Below are 18434 nucleotides of genomic sequence, written 5' to 3'. Positions count from 1 at the left end.
CCTCTTCCCAGCAGCCCGAGCCGGTGAGAACTGTGCTCTGCGCTTGTTTGTTCGTCACTCCCAGGTAAATAAATATGTGCTTGCCAGCGACTCGGGACCGGGGCCAGAGATGGAAGTGATTTTGTTCTTTTTGTGTCGGAAATTTCTGGGCTGCTATTTCAGGTGTAATTAGGGCGATCCAGGCTGCAGAGCCCTTCCTGCCCTCGCCCCGTACAGCCTCCAGCCCTGAACGAGGGTTCAGGAGATGCAAATCCCTCCTTGTCTCCAGGCGTCCGCTCTTGAGCTTCAATTCCCAGAGCCTGGACCTGGGTGTCCGCACTTTCTGCCCCCCATCCCGGCCACAGCAGGGGGAAGAAAAACAGGCAAACGGGGGCAATCTGCAGAGCACAGCTTCGCTGCAAGTGTTTGGAGGAGCTGGGATGGAAACCTGTGCCCTTCAGGTCCCCAAAGCGTTTCTTTTAGGACTTGAAATGCAGCTGTCGCCATACAGATTTTAGGAGCGGTTGCTGGTAGCTTCCAGCGCTGGTGATTGAGGCTCCCTGTGAGCAATCACGGGAGAACAGCAGTGGGTTTGGAAAACTGGCGTATCCCGATGGCACGGGCAGCGCAGGGCAGCAGCCTGCGGTCCTGCTGGCCCCGGGTATCCGATGGGTAGGGTAGCAAGGGAGATGTGAAGACGTCTGCTCGTGTGCCGGTCTCATAGCACTCGTGTCCTGCCGGCTTCTCTCCCTTCCTCCCACCGGGATCCTCTCCGCCTTTGGTACAGCTGGGCTCCATCAGTACTTTTTCTCCCCCTGAAGTTTTCCTTCCCAAATTACGTGGCCGTTTCCAACTTCTAATCACGAGTCCAAGAAGTGGAGTCACTCCTGGACTCATTATTTCCCCTGATCTGAAACTGATACAAGGTGACGTGACCCCTTCCACCTGTCCCAGCCATGTCTCCCTTGGACCCCCAGCAGCGGACGGGGTTGTTGTTGGGTTAGGAGGACCATCTCCCAGCGATGCTGCTGGGACAGGAGCAGTGTCCTGGAGGAGCACTTGCTCCTGCCCCTTGATGACATTGACCCCACTGGGGACATGCTGGTGGCTGCTGCAGCCTCATGGTTGTCTTCCTCTCCTCCCAGATTGCCTCTTCAAAGTATGTCCCATGAACCGCTACTCTGCGCAGAAGCAGTACTGGAAAGCCAAGCAAACCAAGCAGGACAAGGAGAAGATTGCGGATGTGGTGCTGCTGCAGAAGCTCCAGGTGAGCAGGCGTGAGGGACCGTCCTCCCCAGAGCAGGCAGTCCCTGTGGGCTGGTTTGGTGAGGGCATCCAAACCTCTCGCTGTGCAAATCCTGGTATGTTTTGCTTCCCAGAAAACAGCCTGCATGGAGGCCAGGACCTGCCCTGGGTTTTGCTGTCCTCAGGGTGTCCCTCTGTTGTCTCCTGTCCCAGCATCCTCCCCTCACCATGGACCATTACCCACAGCCGCCTTTTCTAGAGGAACGGCTCCCGTAGCCGCCAGCTTTTAATTGATCATAGCATACGATGTCTAATAAGGGGGTTGAGATAGGAGCTCTGTAAGGTGCTTTGCGCTGGCATCTGCAGGACGGAGGGCTGTGGCCCCCCATGGACTTGGCCCCCGGGGATGCATGCTGCACCCTGGGTCACCCTTCTTGTGCAATCCTCTTTTCCAGCTGTGGATGTGAGAGGCAGTTGAACCTGGGATCCTGCCACGGGATCCTGCCACGGGATCCTGCCACAGGCTCCTGACAGCTCCTTTGCTTCCGTGCCATGCCTGCACGTGTGCCCTTGGTGCAGGGAGGAGCCCTCGGCAGCGTGGCATGGCCAACCCTTTGTCCACACCGTGACAGCATGGGGTGAATACAACAGTGCCCAAGGAGCCACAGGTGATTTTGTTGCTGCCAGTGCAAGGGAGATGTCCCAGGGAAGACCTGCAGAGAAGGACCCAGGGAATTGAGCAGGCAGGGAGAGGAAGGGAGGGCAGCGATGCTGCTTTTGGGATGAGAGGCGATGTCCACCTGCCTTTCCACCCTTGCCACGGTGCCCAGCCTGGGCTGTCTCAGCCCTTCTGATGCTCCTTGTGCAGAGAAGCCCCTGGCAGAGCGGGCAGAGGTGCTCTGTGAGCACAGCCCCGCACCCCTGCAGCACCCAGGGATGTCTGGCGCAGAGGAGGGAGCTGCTGCGGCCAGGACTTGCTCCAAAAAGGGCTGTGGAAGGGAAAGGCTCCTGTTGACTTCCATGAGGTTTGGAAAAGGCCCATGTTAAACATTGCATAATCACCTCAGACAGCTGGCGAGGCCTTGAGAATGATTCATAAAACCGAAGCTCGGGAGAGATTCATTAAATCATCTCGTCAGGCTTCAATCTCAGCCCCACCGGTCCCTCAGTTTTGCCTTTGGGGGGCAAGGTCTGATGCAGTGTCCGGACAGAGTGTCCCGGCTTGGTTCGGAGATGCCGGGACAGGGTCGGTGCCTCCTGCCCTGTCCAGCCGTACGCGGTTGCTGGCGTATGGAAGTGCTATTTTCCTGCTCCGGCTAGACTGTGACTTGTCATGTCGACAGCTGTACTGGCCACGACTGGACAGAGAGGCTCATTTCTGAGCCTGATTGATTGCACCTTCCTTAAGATTTGTCTTGAAGGGATTTTGTCATTTCCTTGCTCCTTTCCGCTGCTCCCAGTGTTGCCCTTTTGGCAAATGCTCCTTCGCGTCCGGAGCCGAGCGCTGGGGGAGCCCGGGCAGGCAGGGAGCTCTCTGCAAAGCTCTGCCCGTGCTGCTGCAAAGCCCCTGGATGCCCTGGCAGGGGGCTGGACTCCACGCTGCCATTTATCAGCATCTCCCGTAGGCTGAGAACATCTTCCAACCCACGGAGATAACCTCCTGAAGCAGAAGCAGCCCGGGTCTCAAGCAGAGAAACCTTGCCCTGCCGTCCGCGATGCCCACAGTTTCCTTTCCGAGCGTGTGCCCTTGTGCTGTTGTTTTCAAGTGGGTTTAAGGCTCGGTGTTTTCTCGTCCGGCTAATTGTAGGTGTAGCCAGATGCAGTGCAGACATGCCGTGGAGGCTTTTCTCCCGCTTTGCTGATGTGTCCCCATCCTCCTTGCACCCTCCCGGGCTGCTCACCCCCGTGTGCATCCCTGACACCCCATCCTGCCGTGGCTGGGGGACAGACCCCCTCCCACCCAGGGGCCAGGCTGGGCACATCAGCCCCGTGGACTTGTGTGCTTGGGGCAGCCAGTTCCCACTCCCAGCCCCACTGGCTTTCGGCAAGGGAGGAGCTCAGATCTGGATGCAGATTTAGGACGCGCCAGGGTGTTGGATCTCTCACCAGAGCCGTGTTGCTCCATGATGTTGTTGTTAAACTCCCAGCTCCACATCGTTGCGGGGATTTCTTGGCAGCAGGTTTGTTTTCCTGATGGCAGCAGCCACCGCCGTGGGGCTCGCGTCCCCGGGTGGTACCCAGAGCTGCATGGGGACGGAGGGTTAACTAAAGTGGTGGCAACGTTCAGAAGAGCAAAGGGTTTGTACTGCCACAACACATGCCAGGCACGCTCAAAGCCCCAGCATCGCCTGCTCGGGCACTCACGGACTGGCTGCCCCATCCTCCCAGTGTGGAGCTGTGATTCCAGTTGTTTCCCAGTTCCTCTGCCCTCAAAAGGGGGTGAAAGCAGGATGGGAAGGGAGGTGCTCTCCCACCTCTATCCCTCGCTGCCATTTCCCATCCCAGCTGCGGGGGAACACTGGGCTGGCGCTGCCTGGGCTGTGCCTGGGCTGGTGCTGGGGCCGTCGGCACAGCCTCGCCATTCCCAGACAGATTTGCCGTTGGGAGCAAGTTCCTGCCTTGCTCCGCTTACGTTGACATCGCTCCTCCGGCTGTCAGGGCCACCGCACGGAAAATGTCTGTGGTTTTGGAGAGAGAGGCTGCAAGCGGTGCTGAGCAATTCACTCTTGGGGCATCTTGGCTTGTGGGGACCCATCCTGCTGCATCTGCTTCAGCAGATCTGGACCTTGAGCCATCTCCGGGCATGGCACAACCGGCACCGTGCCTTTTGCTCTTCGGTCTCAGTGCTGCCGGGAGCCCGCGGTCCCCACGGCCCTGCTGCAGTGGGGCTGGGGTGGGTCCGTTGCCCCAGTCCTGGCCTGTGCACAGAGTCCCCGTTTGGTGCCGCCCTGTAAGACCTGCTGTGGTTTTGGGGGAATTTCAGTGCCATTTTGTCCCTGTCCTAATTTTCAAGCTCCCATAAACTTCATGCGGCTGCTCAGGGCCACACCACGGTCCCGGGTGGAGCTCCTGGATGCTGAGGACCACGCTGTAACTCTGGCCCGTGTTGTCTGGGGGACAGAGGGATGCTGATGCTGCACCCCAGCTTGTCCCATCCTCCCCATAGCTGAGGGTGCGGGGTGGCCCCTCTAAGGCTTGCTCCCGGGGAGTGAGGAGAGCGCTGCTACACTCAGTTTTTCTCCTTTTGGCATTCAGCATGCGGCCCAGATGGAGCAGAAGCAGAACGAGACGGAGAACAAGAAAGTGCATGGGGATGTGGTGAAATATGGCAGCGTCATACAGGTACGGGTGCTCGCTCTCCCCTCCTCTGCGCTTGGCCGAGGAGTTTTGCAGAGGGATGCACAGATCCGGCACATCTGTGAGTCGGGCAGCTGCTGGGAAGGGGCTCGTGGGATCGTTCCGGTTGCTCCCGTGCGGGGACCCCCGGGGGTTCGCGCTGCCGCAGCTCATCCCAGCGTTTGCTTGTCCAGCTCCTCCACATGAAGAGCAACAAGTACCTGACGGTGAACAAGCGACTGCCAGCCCTGCTCGAGAAAAACGCCATGCGGGTGACACTGGATGCTACTGGCAATGAGGGATCCTGGCTTTTCATCCAGCCCTTCTGGAAGCTGAGGAGCAACGGAGATAACGTGAGCGTGGGGCCAAAAAATGTTCCTAAATGAAGATGTGCAGAAAGCACCGTGCGTGCCGCCTGCCGGGGCTTGCCTCCTCGCTGGGCACCCGCTCTCACCCTTCCTCCTCCCTTTCCCATTTTCCTCCCCAGGTAGTTGTGGGAGACAAAGTCATCCTGAACCCTGTCAACGCCGGGCAGCCGCTGCACGCCAGCAACTACGAGCTTGCTGACAACGCTGGCTGCAAGGAGGTACGGAGAGGCTGGGCTGCTTGTGCAGGGTCTGGCTTTTAGGGCTTGCCTCGTTTTCTTTTTTTCTCCCTTTTTCTTTTTTTTTTCCCTTGTCCCAGGGATCATGACCATGCTCTCTTGCTCCGTAGGTGAACTCGGTCAATTGTAACACCAGCTGGAAAATCAACCTTTTCATGCAGTTCTGTGACCACATGGAGGAAGTGCTGAAAGGGGTAAGGAAGGAGGTTCGGCCGCTGCCAGCTGCCCGGGACACGGTGGGCTCTGGGGACCCGGCCCTGGTCCCCTGCAGGGGCAGGAGGTGTGAACAGCCATTTGGCTGTGTTACAAGGGCAGAGAAAAGAGATCCTGCCTTGAGGATCTTAATTTCTGGGAGAATTCGTCACTTGGAGAACTTAACAGCAAGCTAGAGTTGGATATTTTAGTATCTCCTGGCAGCAGGTACCTAGGGGGGCATGAAATTACCCTTCGCCTTATTGTATTAAATTGGCTCTCGAGGACAATACGAGGCACACATCGTGCCAGCAGTGGCTTCTTGCTGCGAGGACAATTTTTGGCTGTTTAGCTGTGCAGCAGGGCTGGCTGTTGCCTGGGAAAGGAACTTTCCCTGCGGGGCTATTGTTCAGGGCTGCAGTCCTCCAGGAAGCAGCTGGATGGATATTGATTGTTATAATCTTACAGACCCTTGTCCCCGGGCGCTGCGTTTATCCCCGGCTTCCCGCATCCACTGCATCCCCCTCCCCGGGGCGTTAATGCCTTAAACACGTTGGTGTGTGGGGCCTCTGCCCGCTCCAGGGGTGTAAAGTGATGGGTTTGCACTGGTTTTGCATCCTGGGGAGTGGAAGCAGAGAGAAGTGACTTGCATGAGTAAACGGAGCGATGGCACGGTGGGGTGCCCCGTGCCCATGCAAGGTGCCCTCCCCTGGGTTCAGAGGAGCATTTGTGCTGCCAGAGGCAGGTTTTAGCACAGGTAGGTAGGTCTGGAAGAGCTGAGGGTGCCCTGTGATGCTCGGTCTCCAACGGTCCTGCCGTGCTACGGCTGGGAGCTGTGCTCTGCTCTGGACCGTGTACGGGGGGAATCCCATCCCCTTTGCAGGGTGGGGGGTCACAGGAGGAGATGCGTCGGCTTGTAGGAGAGCCGTGTCCCGGGGTCTCACCACCATGTTCTGGTCCAGGGTGATGTGGTGAGGCTCTTCCACGCTGAGCAGGAGAAGTTTCTCACCTGCGACGAGTACAAAGGCAAGCTGCACGTCTTCCTCCGCACCACGCTCCGGCAGTCGGCCACCTCGGCCACCAGCTCCAACGCCCTGTGGGAAGTGGAGGTGAGCAGGGAGGGGATGGAGTGTGTGTCTGTGGGCTTTCGGGGTACCTGCGTGGGCTGCTGTGCTTTTACCAGGTGGGAGGGTTTGCTAGAAGCAATGGTTATTTCTATACATTTCCACCTCTGGTAGCCTGACTGCCCCGGTGAAAGCCATCACAGGGCTCCAGCTCCGTGAGAACCCTGGGAACTGCAGCTGGTGATGGATGGGTGCTGGTGTCTGTCTGATTTGCTCACGGCTGCCTTTGAGATAGGACGGGGCTGTCATCGCCGACGTGTTTGCCTGGGGTCAGCAGAGGCTCGGAGACAGGACCGCCATCCCGCTGCCTCGCAGCCCCACGTACTGCTGGCTGAGCTCTCCTCTGCTTCTCCCAGGTGGTCCACCACGACCCGTGCCGAGGGGGAGCCGGGCACTGGAATGGCTTGTACCGCTTCAAGCACCTCGCCACGGGCAACTACCTGGCAGCAGAGGTAAGGGGGTGAGCAGGGGGATACAGAAACCTGCCCTGCCCTCGACAGGCTGGTACCAGCCCTTGCAAGGGCAGTGCCCACCTGCCCTTAGACAGGGCGGCGATGCCCAGGGTTGCCTCTGGCCCCGCTCCAGTTTGCTTTCAGAGCCGTCCTACTCTCCACCTCCTCGGCTCCTCCTTGCTCGCAGGAGGCATCGGCACCAGGGCTGTGAGCATCGTTGTCATTGCCCTGTTTGCAGGGCCAGGCTTTCCCCCCTGAAATCCCCCACCCCACGGTGCAGGGGTTTGCTTTCCAAAATCCTGGCTCCTTCCTCTTCTGGCTCAGGGGGACAGGAGGGGGTGGTGGGGGTTTTCCTCTATTTGCTCACTCTGGGCCAAGGGACTGCACTGACACAACCTCCTGGTGCGATGGAAGTGGGAGAGAATTCATCCTGCAGCCCTTACCTGGGGAAGGTGTGGGCAAAATCTTGTCCTGGAAACACCATCTGCCAAATACTTCTTTTTCCTCCCATTTCAGGCCAGCTCAAGGCCTCCTGATAGAGGCGCAAAGAAGTTTCTGCACTTAAATAATGTGGTTTATTTGACACTAATGAGCTGCCATGACCAAGGGCTACGCTCTGCTGCCAGGGGAGCAGGGACGTACCGGGGGGTATCTCAGTGCACCATGTCCCAAAGGTGGTCCCTAGCTGGAGAAGACAACCAAAAGCAGCCCCCAGAGCCCCTTCCACCACTGAAGGATGGAAAACAGCAAATATTTGGGCTCTGAAACAGCTGCTTTAAACCAAAAGACACTCAGGTGACATCTTCTACAGAGGAAAAAAGATCACAGGTTGATCCCCATCCTGGGTTGGTGCTGCCAGGCTTGCCTTGGTCACTGAGACCTCAGCCTGGGGCCTCGAGGGATTTACAGCAAGAGCTCGTCTTGCTGCGACGCAGAGCCCCGGGTCTGCTCACTGGGGCTCACCCCGTCCCCCTCCTCGGGGACGGAGCGCCGTGCTCTGGGTACGGGTCGTGTCCTCCAGCCCCATCTGGGCAGGTTTCCTCTCTCTGTGGTGTGGCTGAGGAAGGCAGGAATAGAGAGAACCCCCCCCGTGCTCGGGGTTTTGGAGGGACCGAGCGGGAGGACTGATAGCTGTCTTTCATCTCCCTCTTTAACTTTTCAGGAAAACCCAAGTTATAAAGGAGACGTGGCTGAGCCCAAAGCAGCGCCCACGGTGAGCTGTGTGCAGCCTCGCTAGCAGAAATGCTGCTGCCGCTGCCTGAAATCACGCCGTCTCTTAGACTCTGCCTGAAAGCAGGGAAATGCCCCAAAACAGAGCCCGCTGCGGGGACAGTGCCCGCGCCGTGCCGCTGGGTCCCGCTTGGTGCCGAGGCTGCAGCCGGAGTCTGTCCCGCTGCCGGGCAGAGCATCCCCGCACTGTAGAGTAGCATCCCTATGTCCCGCTTGCGAGGGGACCCTGCCGAAATCTGTCGGAGGGGGTCTTGGTGCATGTTGGATCCCCAGGCCACGGGGAAGTGCTGGTAGAAGAGAGATTTGGACTTTCAGATTGTTTTGTTTGGTTTTTTTTTCTCTTTGCTGTTGGTGAGGTTTGGAGAAGGGGTGGCCTCGTAGCTCAGGTGCATCACGCCGCGCTTGTGCTCTTGCAGCCCCTCCTGCATCTCCGCGCCGCGAGGCTCAGCCCGGCATCCGAGCAAAAGCTTCTGCTCTGAGCGTAGCCGCAGCGTGTCTCCTCCGATGCCGTGTGTGCAGGGAGGCTGGGCTCGGCGGGGCAGCCGTCCCACGCCGGGCTCAAAGCTGCTTTCCCCGGTGCAGGGGGGCAGCGGCCGCGCCAGCCGCAGGAACACGGGGGAGAAGATCAAATACCGGCTGGTGGCCGTGCCCCACGGCAACGACATCGCCTCCCTCTTCGAGTTGGACCCTACCACGCTGCAGAAGACAGACTCCTTTGTCCCGCGGTACGTAAGCACCTGCCGGCACAGAGGGATCGAAATAAAGAAGGGAGGCTTAATTGCGTGGTGTGAAATTTTGGCAAGTCTGGTCTTACAGGGGCTTTGGTGGGTGCTGGTGTGTTGGTGTGAGGATCGCTCACCGGGACGTTGTCCCATTTGCAGGAACTCCTACGTGAGGCTGCGTCACCTCTGCACCAACACCTGGATCCAGAGCACCAACGTGCCCATTGACATCGATGAGGAGAGGCCCATTCGCCTCATGGTACGGCCCCGCACCCTCCTCCCGTGCAGGGATTTATCCCCTGTGCCCCAATAGCTCCTAGCATGCTCCTTCCCACCCAGCACCCAGGCTTTACCCAGGGACTGAAATACCCTGATGATCCGAGGGGGTGGCTGGACACCAGGCTAGAGCCCATCCCAGTAACCTAGAACCCACCCCACTCCTTCCAATGGGGATGAACTGGGTCACTGACTTCACTCCCTGGGTTGGTGGCAGATGCTGGGGACATGCTTGGCATTGCCCTGTCTCTGTGATGCTGCTTCCCTGTTGCTTCCCAGCTGGGCACATGTCCCACCAAAGAAGACAAAGAAGCTTTTGCCATCGTCTCCGTGCCCGTATCTGAGATCCGGGACCTGGACTTTGCTAACGATGCCAGCTCGATGCTGGCCAACGTGGTGGAGAAGATGAATGAAGGTTTTCTCAGCCAGAATGACCGGAGGTAAAAAGTCATTTCCCCTGGGAGATGGGGCTGTGCTGGGCTCCTCCAAGGGCTCTCCAGCATCGCTGCAGGATGGGGCCCCTGCCTAGGTCTTGGTGCCGGTGCTGTCTTGCTTTCCTGCCCACGACCCAAATCCACGCCTGCTTCTCCCAGGAGTCTGGCAAGGAAACCAGATAACGCCGCAGCCCCGCTCTGGCCCCTCCTTGGCCGCTAGAAAAATATCCGAGGGGCTGGGAGATGGCCCCACGATAGGGGCAGCCGGGTTAGTCACGGTGTTATTTTTAGGTGGGTGGGTTCTTGGTGCTTCCTGAGCAAACACAGATGCCCCGTGGGACAGAGCGAGCGGCTTCCGCCCTGCCAGCCCGCCCCGCACGGGTCCTGCGAAGGGTGACCAAGGGGGCAGAGGCATTAAATGCAAAATCCCTGGCATGAATCGTGAGCAAAGGCCCCTGGTATTTACCTTGGCAGATATAGTCTCCTTAGGAACTGTAGGGGCTGTAAAACTTCTCGCTTCAGGGCAGCCCTTAACCTCTGGAAGGGAGGGGAGGATGGGCCAGCAGCTTCCCTGGCAATCTTTTGAGCCCTGAACGTGGGCTCTTTGGTCCTCCAAAATACACCGGCATCATTGCAGGGACCCGAGTCTGGGGGGGGCTGCGTGGGGTGGGTGAGCAACTCCCCCCCCAGCCCACTTGCACCATGCCCCTTTGCAGATTCGTGATCCAGCTGTTGGAGGACTTGGTGTTTTTCGTCAGCGATGTCCCCAACAATGGCCAGAACGTGCTGGACATCGTGGTGACCAAGCCCAACCGGGAGCGGCAGAAGCTGATGCGGGAGCAGAACATCCTGAAGCAGGTGAGTGGCCTTGGGGCCCTGCATCTGAGCAAGGTTGAGGTCCTGCAGAGATGTCCTGTTCTGCTCAGGGCCACGCTGGAGGCCAGGGATCTGGAAAACCCCATGGAGGAGATATAGCTGGTCTCCAGCTCATGCCCCGGTTGTGCACCAAGCCCTCCTGGCAAGCACGGCTGGTGTCCAGCCATGCATGGGGGTGACGGTGTGGAGAGGGACACAGCACTTAGCACCTCTGCTTTTGGGCAGATCTTTGGGATCCTGAAAGCCCCCTTTAAGGACAAGGGCGGGGAAGGGCCCCTGGTGCGGCTGGAAGAGCTGTCGGACCAGAAGAACGCTCCCTACCAGTACATGTTTCGGCTCTGCTACCGCGTGCTCCGGCACTCCCAGGAGGACTATCGCAAGAACCAGGTGCATGGAGGGTGACGAGGGAAGCCCCCGTCCCACCACGTGTTGCAAAATCCTGGGGGGCTGCCGAGGTGTTGGTGGGGCAGGGGGGCATTGCCAGACTCCCAGCACCCAGCCCTGTGTGCTCACCGCCTCTCTGCCCGCTCCAGGAGCACATTGCCAAGCAGTTTGGCATGATGCAGTCCCAGATCGGCTACGACATCCTCGCCGAGGACACCATCACGGCCCTGCTGCACAACAACCGCAAGCTGCTGGAGAAGCATATCACGAAGACGGAGGTGGAGACCTTCGTCAGCCTGGTGCGCAAGAACCGCGAGCCACGGTGCGTGTCTGGAAAGGCCCCGTCCCAAAGGGCTTTGTGCGGCGTGATGGGTGGGATGTGCTTTGATCAGAGGTGGAGAAAGCCCCCAGGGACCCCCCTTTCACAACAAGCTGTCTCTGCTCTGTAGGTTTTTGGACTACCTCTCGGACCTGTGTGTGTCCAACCACATTGCCATCCCCGTCACCCAGGAGCTGATCTGCAAGTGTGTGCTGGACCCAAGGAACAGCGACATCCTCATCAAAACGGAGTGAGTAGCCAAGGCGAGAGGTTTTCCACGTTTGGGGTTTGGTGCCTGGCCCTGCCTGCCACCAGCTCCTGCGATGTCCTGGTAAAACCCTCATCACCCCTCGAGGTGCTGCCACTCCCTGTCCATGGGAGCATCTCCAGTTTTACCCCTTTTCTGTCCTAGGCTGAGGCCAGTGAAGGAGATGTCCCAGACCCATGAGTACCTCAGCATCGAGTACTCGGAGGAGGAGGTCTGGCTCACCTGGACGGACAAGAACAATGACCACCATGAGAAAAGCATCCGGCAGCTGGCACAGGAGGCCCGGGCTGGCAATGCCCATGACGAGAATGTCCTCAGCTACTACAGGTGACGATCCCGCAGCATCTTCCCTCCAGGTGCGGGTGTAAGGGTTGCGTGGCCTCACTCTCTCTTCCCCCTCATCCCTGGGCAGGTACCAGCTGAAGCTCTTTGCCCGCATGTGCCTGGATCGCCAGTACTTGGCCATCAAGGAGATCTCCCAGCAGCTGGGTGTGGACCTGATCTTCCTCTGCATGGCAGATGAGATGCTGCCCTTCGATCTCCGGGCATCCTTTTGCCACCTCATGTTGCACGTGCACGTGGACAGGGACCCCCAGGAGCTGGTGATGCCCGTGAAGTTTGCGCGGCTCTGGACCGAGATCCCCACGGCCATCACGATCAAAGAGTGAGAGACATTGGAACTCGCAGTGGCTTTGAGGGACAGGGCAGGAGGTGGGATGGCAGACGCCATCCAGTGTAGGGCCTGGCTTCGCTTTAGCCGGGACTGGGAGAGGGGCATTTGTGGAGTGACTTTGGCAGGTCTCAGCCTTCAGAAGGAAGTGGGCTCCATCACAGTCATGAGCATCACTTCTGGCCATGATGGCTCAGCAGCTGCCTGGACAGTGCTCCTTCCAGGCGAGGAGACCCGCTACCATCCAGCTCACCCCCACCATCTCCCCTCGCAGCTACGACTCCAACCTCAACGTCTCACGCGATGACAAGAAGAACAAGTTTGCCAGCACCATGGAGTTCGTGGAGGACTACCTCAACAACGTGGTGAGCGAGGCGGTGCCCTTTGCCAACGAGGAGAAGAACAAGCTCACCTTCGAGGTGCGAGTCCTGCCGGTGTCACTGGCCCGTTGCAGGATGCAAGGAGGTTCGGCTGCGGCCGCCTCTGCAGTGAGGGTGGCCATGCTGGCATCCCTCTCCCCCATGTTTGTTTCTCCTGCTCAGCCCTGAACACGGCAAGGTCTGGACTTGTCTTGTCCTTCCCCAGGTCGTCAGCCTTGCCCACAACCTCATCTACTTCGGCTTCTACAGCTTCAGCGAGCTGCTGCGCCTGACGCGGACACTGCTGGGCATCATCGACTGTGTCCAAAACCCCCAGCTGATGATGCAAACGGTCTACAGTGACGAGGTGACGGGTGAGTCCCTGCTCCGTAACCAGGCATGGTCCTGCAGGAAGATGTTTTCCATGGTCTGCCCAGTGCTTTCCAGTTTTGGCTGCAAGAAAACAAGCCACTTGGAAGCTTTGGGTCTGCACTGGGAGACAGGAGGTGTTGAGCCCTTGGCCATGACAGAGAAATGGCCAATCCCTCCTGCTCGTTCTCTGATTAGTATCTACAGCGTTTTCCAGTCTAAGTGGGTGCTTCCATTGGTCCTCTGCCACCTCCCTTTCCATCTGCATTAACTCTGCCCACTGTGGCTGCCTCTGTAGGGAAGAACGTGCGGAGGTCAATCCAAGGCGTGGGGCAGATGATGTCCACCATGGTGCTGAGCAGGAAACAGTCCATCTTCAGCCCTCCAAGCCTCAGTGCCGGGTCTGCCCCAGAACAAGTGGACAGAGGGAGGAGCATTGAGAACGAGAACATTGTGGTGATGGAGACGAAGCTGAAGATCCTGGAGATCTTGCAGGTTGGAGCCGGTGGGGAGGGAGAAGGGTTGTGGACCTGCGGGTGGGACCTGTGGGATGGGGTGGTGTGGGGAAAACATAAGACATGGTTTTCTGATGCAGAGAGACAGCTGGCATGAAGAGATCACTCACTTTTGCTTTCTCCTTTGCTGCTGCCAGTTCATCCTGGACGTGCGGCTGGACTACAGGATTTCCTACCTGCTTTCTGTCTTCAAGAAGGAGTTTGTGGAAGTCTACCCCATGCAGGACAGCGCGGCCGATGGGACGGCTCCAGCCTTTGACTCCACAAGTAACTCTTCCACTTTGCTCCTGGTACACTTTCAGCTCGGCAAACCCCACAGGCTGGGGGGACGCAGGCAGCAGAGGTGACGGCTCCAGCAGCTCTCCCCCCTCTGCTGCTGCTGGCAGGGAACATGGAGGGGATTGGAGTTTGTGCAGGTGGGATGAGGTGTCCTGTGTCCATCGTGGATCCTCGGATCAGGGGCCAGGGAGCTGGGTTGATTCCTGTGGGTTTCTGCCGATGCACAGGGATCACGTTGGCCACCCCTTTCATCTCCCTTTCCTCTCCCTTCAGCTGCAGCCATGAACCTGGACCGGATCGGCGAGCATGCAGAAGCCATGTTCGGTGTGGGGTGAGTCCCTGCCCCCTCCGGTGCATAGTTAGCCTGGCCATAGGGCTCTTCCTCTCCTGTCCATACTGCCGAGGCTGAAAGCTGCAGGTGATGAGGAAGATGAGGCTCTAAAGGCTAATGCAGCTGTCCCCATCAGCCCCGAGGGATGCCTGAGTGCATGCAAGCTCCCACATGGCTGCTAACACCAAGCGCTTTCGTTCCGGCTTCAGGAAGACGAGCAGCATGTTAGAGGTGGATGACGAGGGAGGGAGGATGTTTCTGCGGGTGCTGATCCACCTGACGATGCACGACTACCCGCCGCTCATCTCTGGCTCCCTGCAACTCCTCTTCAAGCACTTCAGCCAGAGGCAGGAGGTCTTGCACACCTTCAAACAGGTAACTCTGGTGGGACGCTGCTCTGGAGCACCTCTAAGGCTACGCTTGGCTGTGGGTGCGGGACGTGGGATGGGTCCTGGCTCCTTTCCTTGGGAGGGAGGTCTGGGAGAGGAGGGAAATGGGGTTTGTGCCCCAAACTGGAAACTCCTGGGAATGTCGCTGTAGGTTCAGCTCCTGATCTCAGCCCAGGATGTCGAGAACTACAAGGTGATCAAGTCAGAGCTGGACAAACTCCGCACTATGGTGGAGAAATCAGAACTCTGGGTGGACAAGAAGGGCAGCAGCAAAGGGGACAGCACGGTGGAGGGGAACAAGAAGGAGAAGAAAGAGGTGAGAGCCCTGAGCAAGACCCTGGGAACCAGGGCAGGAGAGGGGTGGGAGGCAGAGGTGCAGCTCGCTTCAGTCCAGCACCTAACGTCTCTCGGTGGGCCATGCATCCCCCTCCCTGGGAGAGGAGGGTCAGGGAGGGTCCCGTGGGGTGTAGTTATGCCCCAGGCTTTGGAGAGGTGCAGTGGGACCCTGGTGCTGTTTCTGTCCCCTCGCAGCATGGTGCTGATGAAGAGGTCATTGCTCCGGGAGAGAAGAGCAGCGAGAACTATCAGATAGTGAAGGGGGTAAGTGAGACCGAATCCTGTCCCCAGGGCTGTTCCTGGAGGCAAGGCCAGCGACGTCTGCCTGGCCTGGGCTGGCACGGGTGCACCAGCAAGAAGGGAAAGGGTGAAATTTTGGGGGGGGGAATTTCCAAGCTCTCCTGTGGTTCAGTAGAAACGAGTCCAAGCCGGCGCTTGTTCCCACCAGCTCAGCGCAAGGAGGAGCCCTGTTACGTCCCCAGGGCTCGCGAGTGAGCCTTGCACTGGGGGGACTGGAGGGGAGCGGGTTGGTGATGGGTACGAGGGCTCTCTGCGTGGCACTGCAAGGAGGATTTCTGAGGGGGGTGCCAAGCGATGTGGGGAGCAGCTGGGTTTATGGAGGGCACATCTGGATGGCAAGCAAACCCCCAGTGCTGGTGGCCATCCTGATGGGCTCCCAGGCTCAGTTCCCCTCTGCCATGGTCCTTCTCTCCCTAGATCCTGGAGCGGCTGAATAAGATGTGTGGGGTCGGAGAGCAAGTGCGGAAGAAGCAGCAGCGCCTTCTGAAGAACATGGATGCCCACAAAGTGATGCTGGATCTGCTGCAGATCCCTTATGAGAAGGTGGGTGGGCAGAAGCTGGCTGGTCCTGAAGTGCCCAGAGAAAGGGGTGGGGGATGCGGGGACCCCCCTGCATGACTGGGTCCTGCAGCTGGGCAGGGCAGGAGGGGTAGCAGCCTGCTGCTGCTCTCCATCCCTCACCAACTCTGGGTATTTCCCTTCTCTGCCCTTCCTCAGGGTGATGCCAAGATGATGGAGATCCTGAAATTCACCCACCAGTTCCTGCAGAAGTTTTGTGCTGGCAATCAGGAAAACCAAGCCCTGCTGCACAAACACCTCAACCTGTTCCTGACCCCGGGGGTAAGGAGAGGGGACTGAAGGGCGGTCACAGGCAGCAGCACAGGGAGAGACTTCAGTACCGCTCCTGGGGCTGAGAGCGAGAGATACAAAAGCCAGGAGGAGACCCTGGGAGAAGAAGGGTCAGGGCAGGAGGGGAGGCTGTTCCTCGCAGCCCCCCAGCCTCACTCTGCCCCCCTGGTCCCACAGCTCCTGGAGGCCGAGACGATGCAGCACATCTTCCTCAACAACTACCAGCTCTGCTCCGAGATCAACGAGACGGTGCCGCAGCACTTCATCCACTGCGTGGCCACCCACGGCCGCCACGTGCAGTACCTCGACTTCCTGCACACCATCATCAAGGCCGAGGGCAAGTACGTCAAGAAGTGCCAGGACATGATCATGACCGAGGTGAGCACCTCTCCCCCCAGCCGGTGGGCCATGAGCCTGGGGTGTAGCAGGGCACGGCTCCTGGGAGGGGCACGGTTGGCATCTTCCTTGACGAAGAGCCTTCCCGGCCATGCTGGCTTCTCCCTGGAGTAGAAAACATCTCCAGCAGCTTAATGCAAGATCTAAGAGCCAATAACCGTTTTGGAGTCCCACAAGCTGTGATTTTTTGATTGCACTGCAAATGCCTGGTTTTCCCTGTAAATGCACGGCCCTTTCACCATTCTCCGGCTGCTGCCTCTCATTGCCCCGCTGCAGAGGACACCGTTTTCTGCCTTTGCAAGGTTTCTGACCCTCCTTCTCCGGAGCGGTGACCGCTGATCCTTCCCTGCAGCTCACCAATGCCGGGGATGACGTGGTGGTTTTCTACAACGACAAGGCTTCGCTGGCCACCCTTCTGGAGATGATGACAGCAGCCAGGGATGGGGTGGAGGAGAACAGCCCCCTGATGTACCACATCTCACTGGTGGACCTGCTGGCTGCCTGTGCCGAGGGCAAAAACGTCTACACAGAGATCAAGTGCACGTCCCTGCTGCCCTTGGAGGATGTGGTGCGGGTGGTGACACATGAGGATTGCATCACGGAGGTACGGGGTGCCCAGTGAGGAGGGTGCCAGTGGTTTTGCACTGATTGCCTTCTTCTGACGGTGCCTGTGCCCCCTCTCCCTCCCTCCCTGGCAGGTGAAGATGGCCTACGTGAACTTCGTCAACCACTGCTACGTGGACACGGAGGTGGAGATGAAGGAGATTTACACCAGTAACCACATCTGGACTCTCTTCGAGAACTTCACCCTGGACATGGCCCGGGTGTGTGGGGAGGGTTGGGTGGGAGGGATGCAGCAGCAATGGCTGCTGTATTGGATGGGGACAGGTTGGTGTCACCGAGGCTCCCTTGAAGCTTGGGGAGCGAAACGTGGGGCATGGGCACCATGGGGACTTGTGTGGCGGCCACACTAGGGGCTGGGGAGCAGTCAGGGCTCTCTGGCGTAGACCCAGTAGCTGTGTCACTGGCCACATCCTTCAGCTTGGCAAGGTCCCAGCAATGCTGTATGCCAGCAGCATCGGGCCAGGACTCGTGCTCACCCCACCCTGGTGCCATCAGCATCCTCCCTTCTCCTCACAGATGTGCAAGAAGCGAGAGAAACGCCTGCCAGACCCTACGCTGGAGAAGTACGTGCTGACGGTGGTGCTGGACACCATCAACGCGTTCTTCAGCTCCCCCTTCTCAGAGAACAGCACCTCGCTGCAGGTAATAAGGCGCTGCATGGACAGGCTGTGGCTGGGGGGGGAAGGCAGCTCGTTGAGCCCCCCCCCGAAACAAGGTCTGGACACACCTTGCACTGATACGTACCTGCCTGCCCTCTCCTTCAGACCCACCAGACCATTGTGGTGCAGCTTCTCCAGTCCACCATGAGACTGCTGGAGTGTCCTTGGCTGCAGCAGCAGCACAAGAGCTCGGTGGAAGCCTGCATCCGCACGCTGGCCATGGTCGGTAAGGAGCCGTGCCGGAGCGATGCTCTGTTCCCCACCAACCAGGAGGATGCAGCCACTCGTGGCTGGCGCCCCCCCCGCGGGGCGGAGAGCCATCTTCCTACTGCAGGTCTTGGCAGGACACCCCGGCGAGAGGCTGCCGGCCGGGAATGGGGAGGTTTGACTCTGGGATGCGCTTTTTTTGAGCAACATCTCCGGGTGTGAGCAGGGTGGCATGGGGATAACCAAAGCCTGGGCTTGGTTGGGAGATCCCTGGTGTGTCCCTGCTGGTGAAGGGCCTGGAAACAAATCCAGCATTTATGGCGGTTTTTCCTCTCCAGGACTTTGCCCTCAGCCTGCTTGTGGCTGGCTGACTCAGGACAAGGGTTGTTAGCACTGAGTCACCATGTGGAAAGGATTGCTCGGTGGTTAGACACTGGGTGGGGATTTCCCTTACTAATTTGAGGCAGGGTGCTTACAACACCTCCGTGCTGGGCTTTCCCAACCAAAAACTGGAGGTGGTGCCTCTTTCCATCTTACGTTGGGCTGGGAGGGGCTGTGGGCAATGTTGTGCTGCAGTGGGGAAGGATGGATGGAAGTACTCCACCCCTCACTAGCCTGGAGGAGTTTACTCCTGTATTTAACTCAAATCTCTGCCGCAAATGAAGAGCTGGTGAAGGGGTGCCTGGCCCAAGGCAGTGTGGTAGGACCCA

At 58.8% G+C, this 18434-nt stretch overlaps 1 protein-coding gene across 1 annotated transcript in view; it reads left to right on the top strand.

Moving 5' to 3' along the window:
* Positions 1-1124: 1124 nt before the first annotated feature.
* The window catches only part of ITPR3 (inositol 1,4,5-trisphosphate receptor, type 3), a gene marked incomplete at its 5' end in the record, with an annotated part of 30424 nt that continues 13114 nt past the window's right edge, over positions 1125-18434 (top strand). Inside the window, 32 exons of the mRNA XM_009708002.1 lie at positions 1125-1246; positions 4480-4566; positions 4755-4913; positions 5048-5146; positions 5275-5358; positions 6319-6465; positions 6837-6932; positions 8095-8145; positions 8745-8887; positions 9044-9143; positions 9440-9600; positions 10311-10452; positions 10696-10857; positions 11004-11176; positions 11304-11423; positions 11586-11768; positions 11854-12105; positions 12386-12530; positions 12697-12844; positions 13138-13334; positions 13492-13621; positions 13907-13964; positions 14174-14339; positions 14505-14669; positions 14885-14953; positions 15407-15532; positions 15707-15829; positions 16016-16216; positions 16587-16838; positions 16933-17058; positions 17375-17500; positions 17623-17743. Coding sequence (XP_009706304.1) covers positions 1125-1246; positions 4480-4566; positions 4755-4913; positions 5048-5146; positions 5275-5358; positions 6319-6465; positions 6837-6932; positions 8095-8145; positions 8745-8887; positions 9044-9143; positions 9440-9600; positions 10311-10452; positions 10696-10857; positions 11004-11176; positions 11304-11423; positions 11586-11768; positions 11854-12105; positions 12386-12530; positions 12697-12844; positions 13138-13334; positions 13492-13621; positions 13907-13964; positions 14174-14339; positions 14505-14669; positions 14885-14953; positions 15407-15532; positions 15707-15829; positions 16016-16216; positions 16587-16838; positions 16933-17058; positions 17375-17500; positions 17623-17743 — 4434 coding nt within the window. The remainder of the gene's footprint in view (positions 1247-4479; positions 4567-4754; positions 4914-5047; positions 5147-5274; positions 5359-6318; positions 6466-6836; positions 6933-8094; positions 8146-8744; positions 8888-9043; positions 9144-9439; positions 9601-10310; positions 10453-10695; positions 10858-11003; positions 11177-11303; positions 11424-11585; positions 11769-11853; positions 12106-12385; positions 12531-12696; positions 12845-13137; positions 13335-13491; positions 13622-13906; positions 13965-14173; positions 14340-14504; positions 14670-14884; positions 14954-15406; positions 15533-15706; positions 15830-16015; positions 16217-16586; positions 16839-16932; positions 17059-17374; positions 17501-17622; positions 17744-18434) is intronic.

Source organism: Cariama cristata, unplaced genomic scaffold (assembly GCF_000690535.1).
Source record: "Cariama cristata isolate BGI_N322 unplaced genomic scaffold, ASM69053v1 scaffold23009, whole genome shotgun sequence".
NCBI classification, from domain to species: domain Eukaryota; kingdom Metazoa; phylum Chordata; class Aves; order Cariamiformes; family Cariamidae; genus Cariama; species Cariama cristata.
Note: the sequence above shows the minus strand (reverse complement) of the source record. Positions and strands in the feature narration are given on the sequence as shown.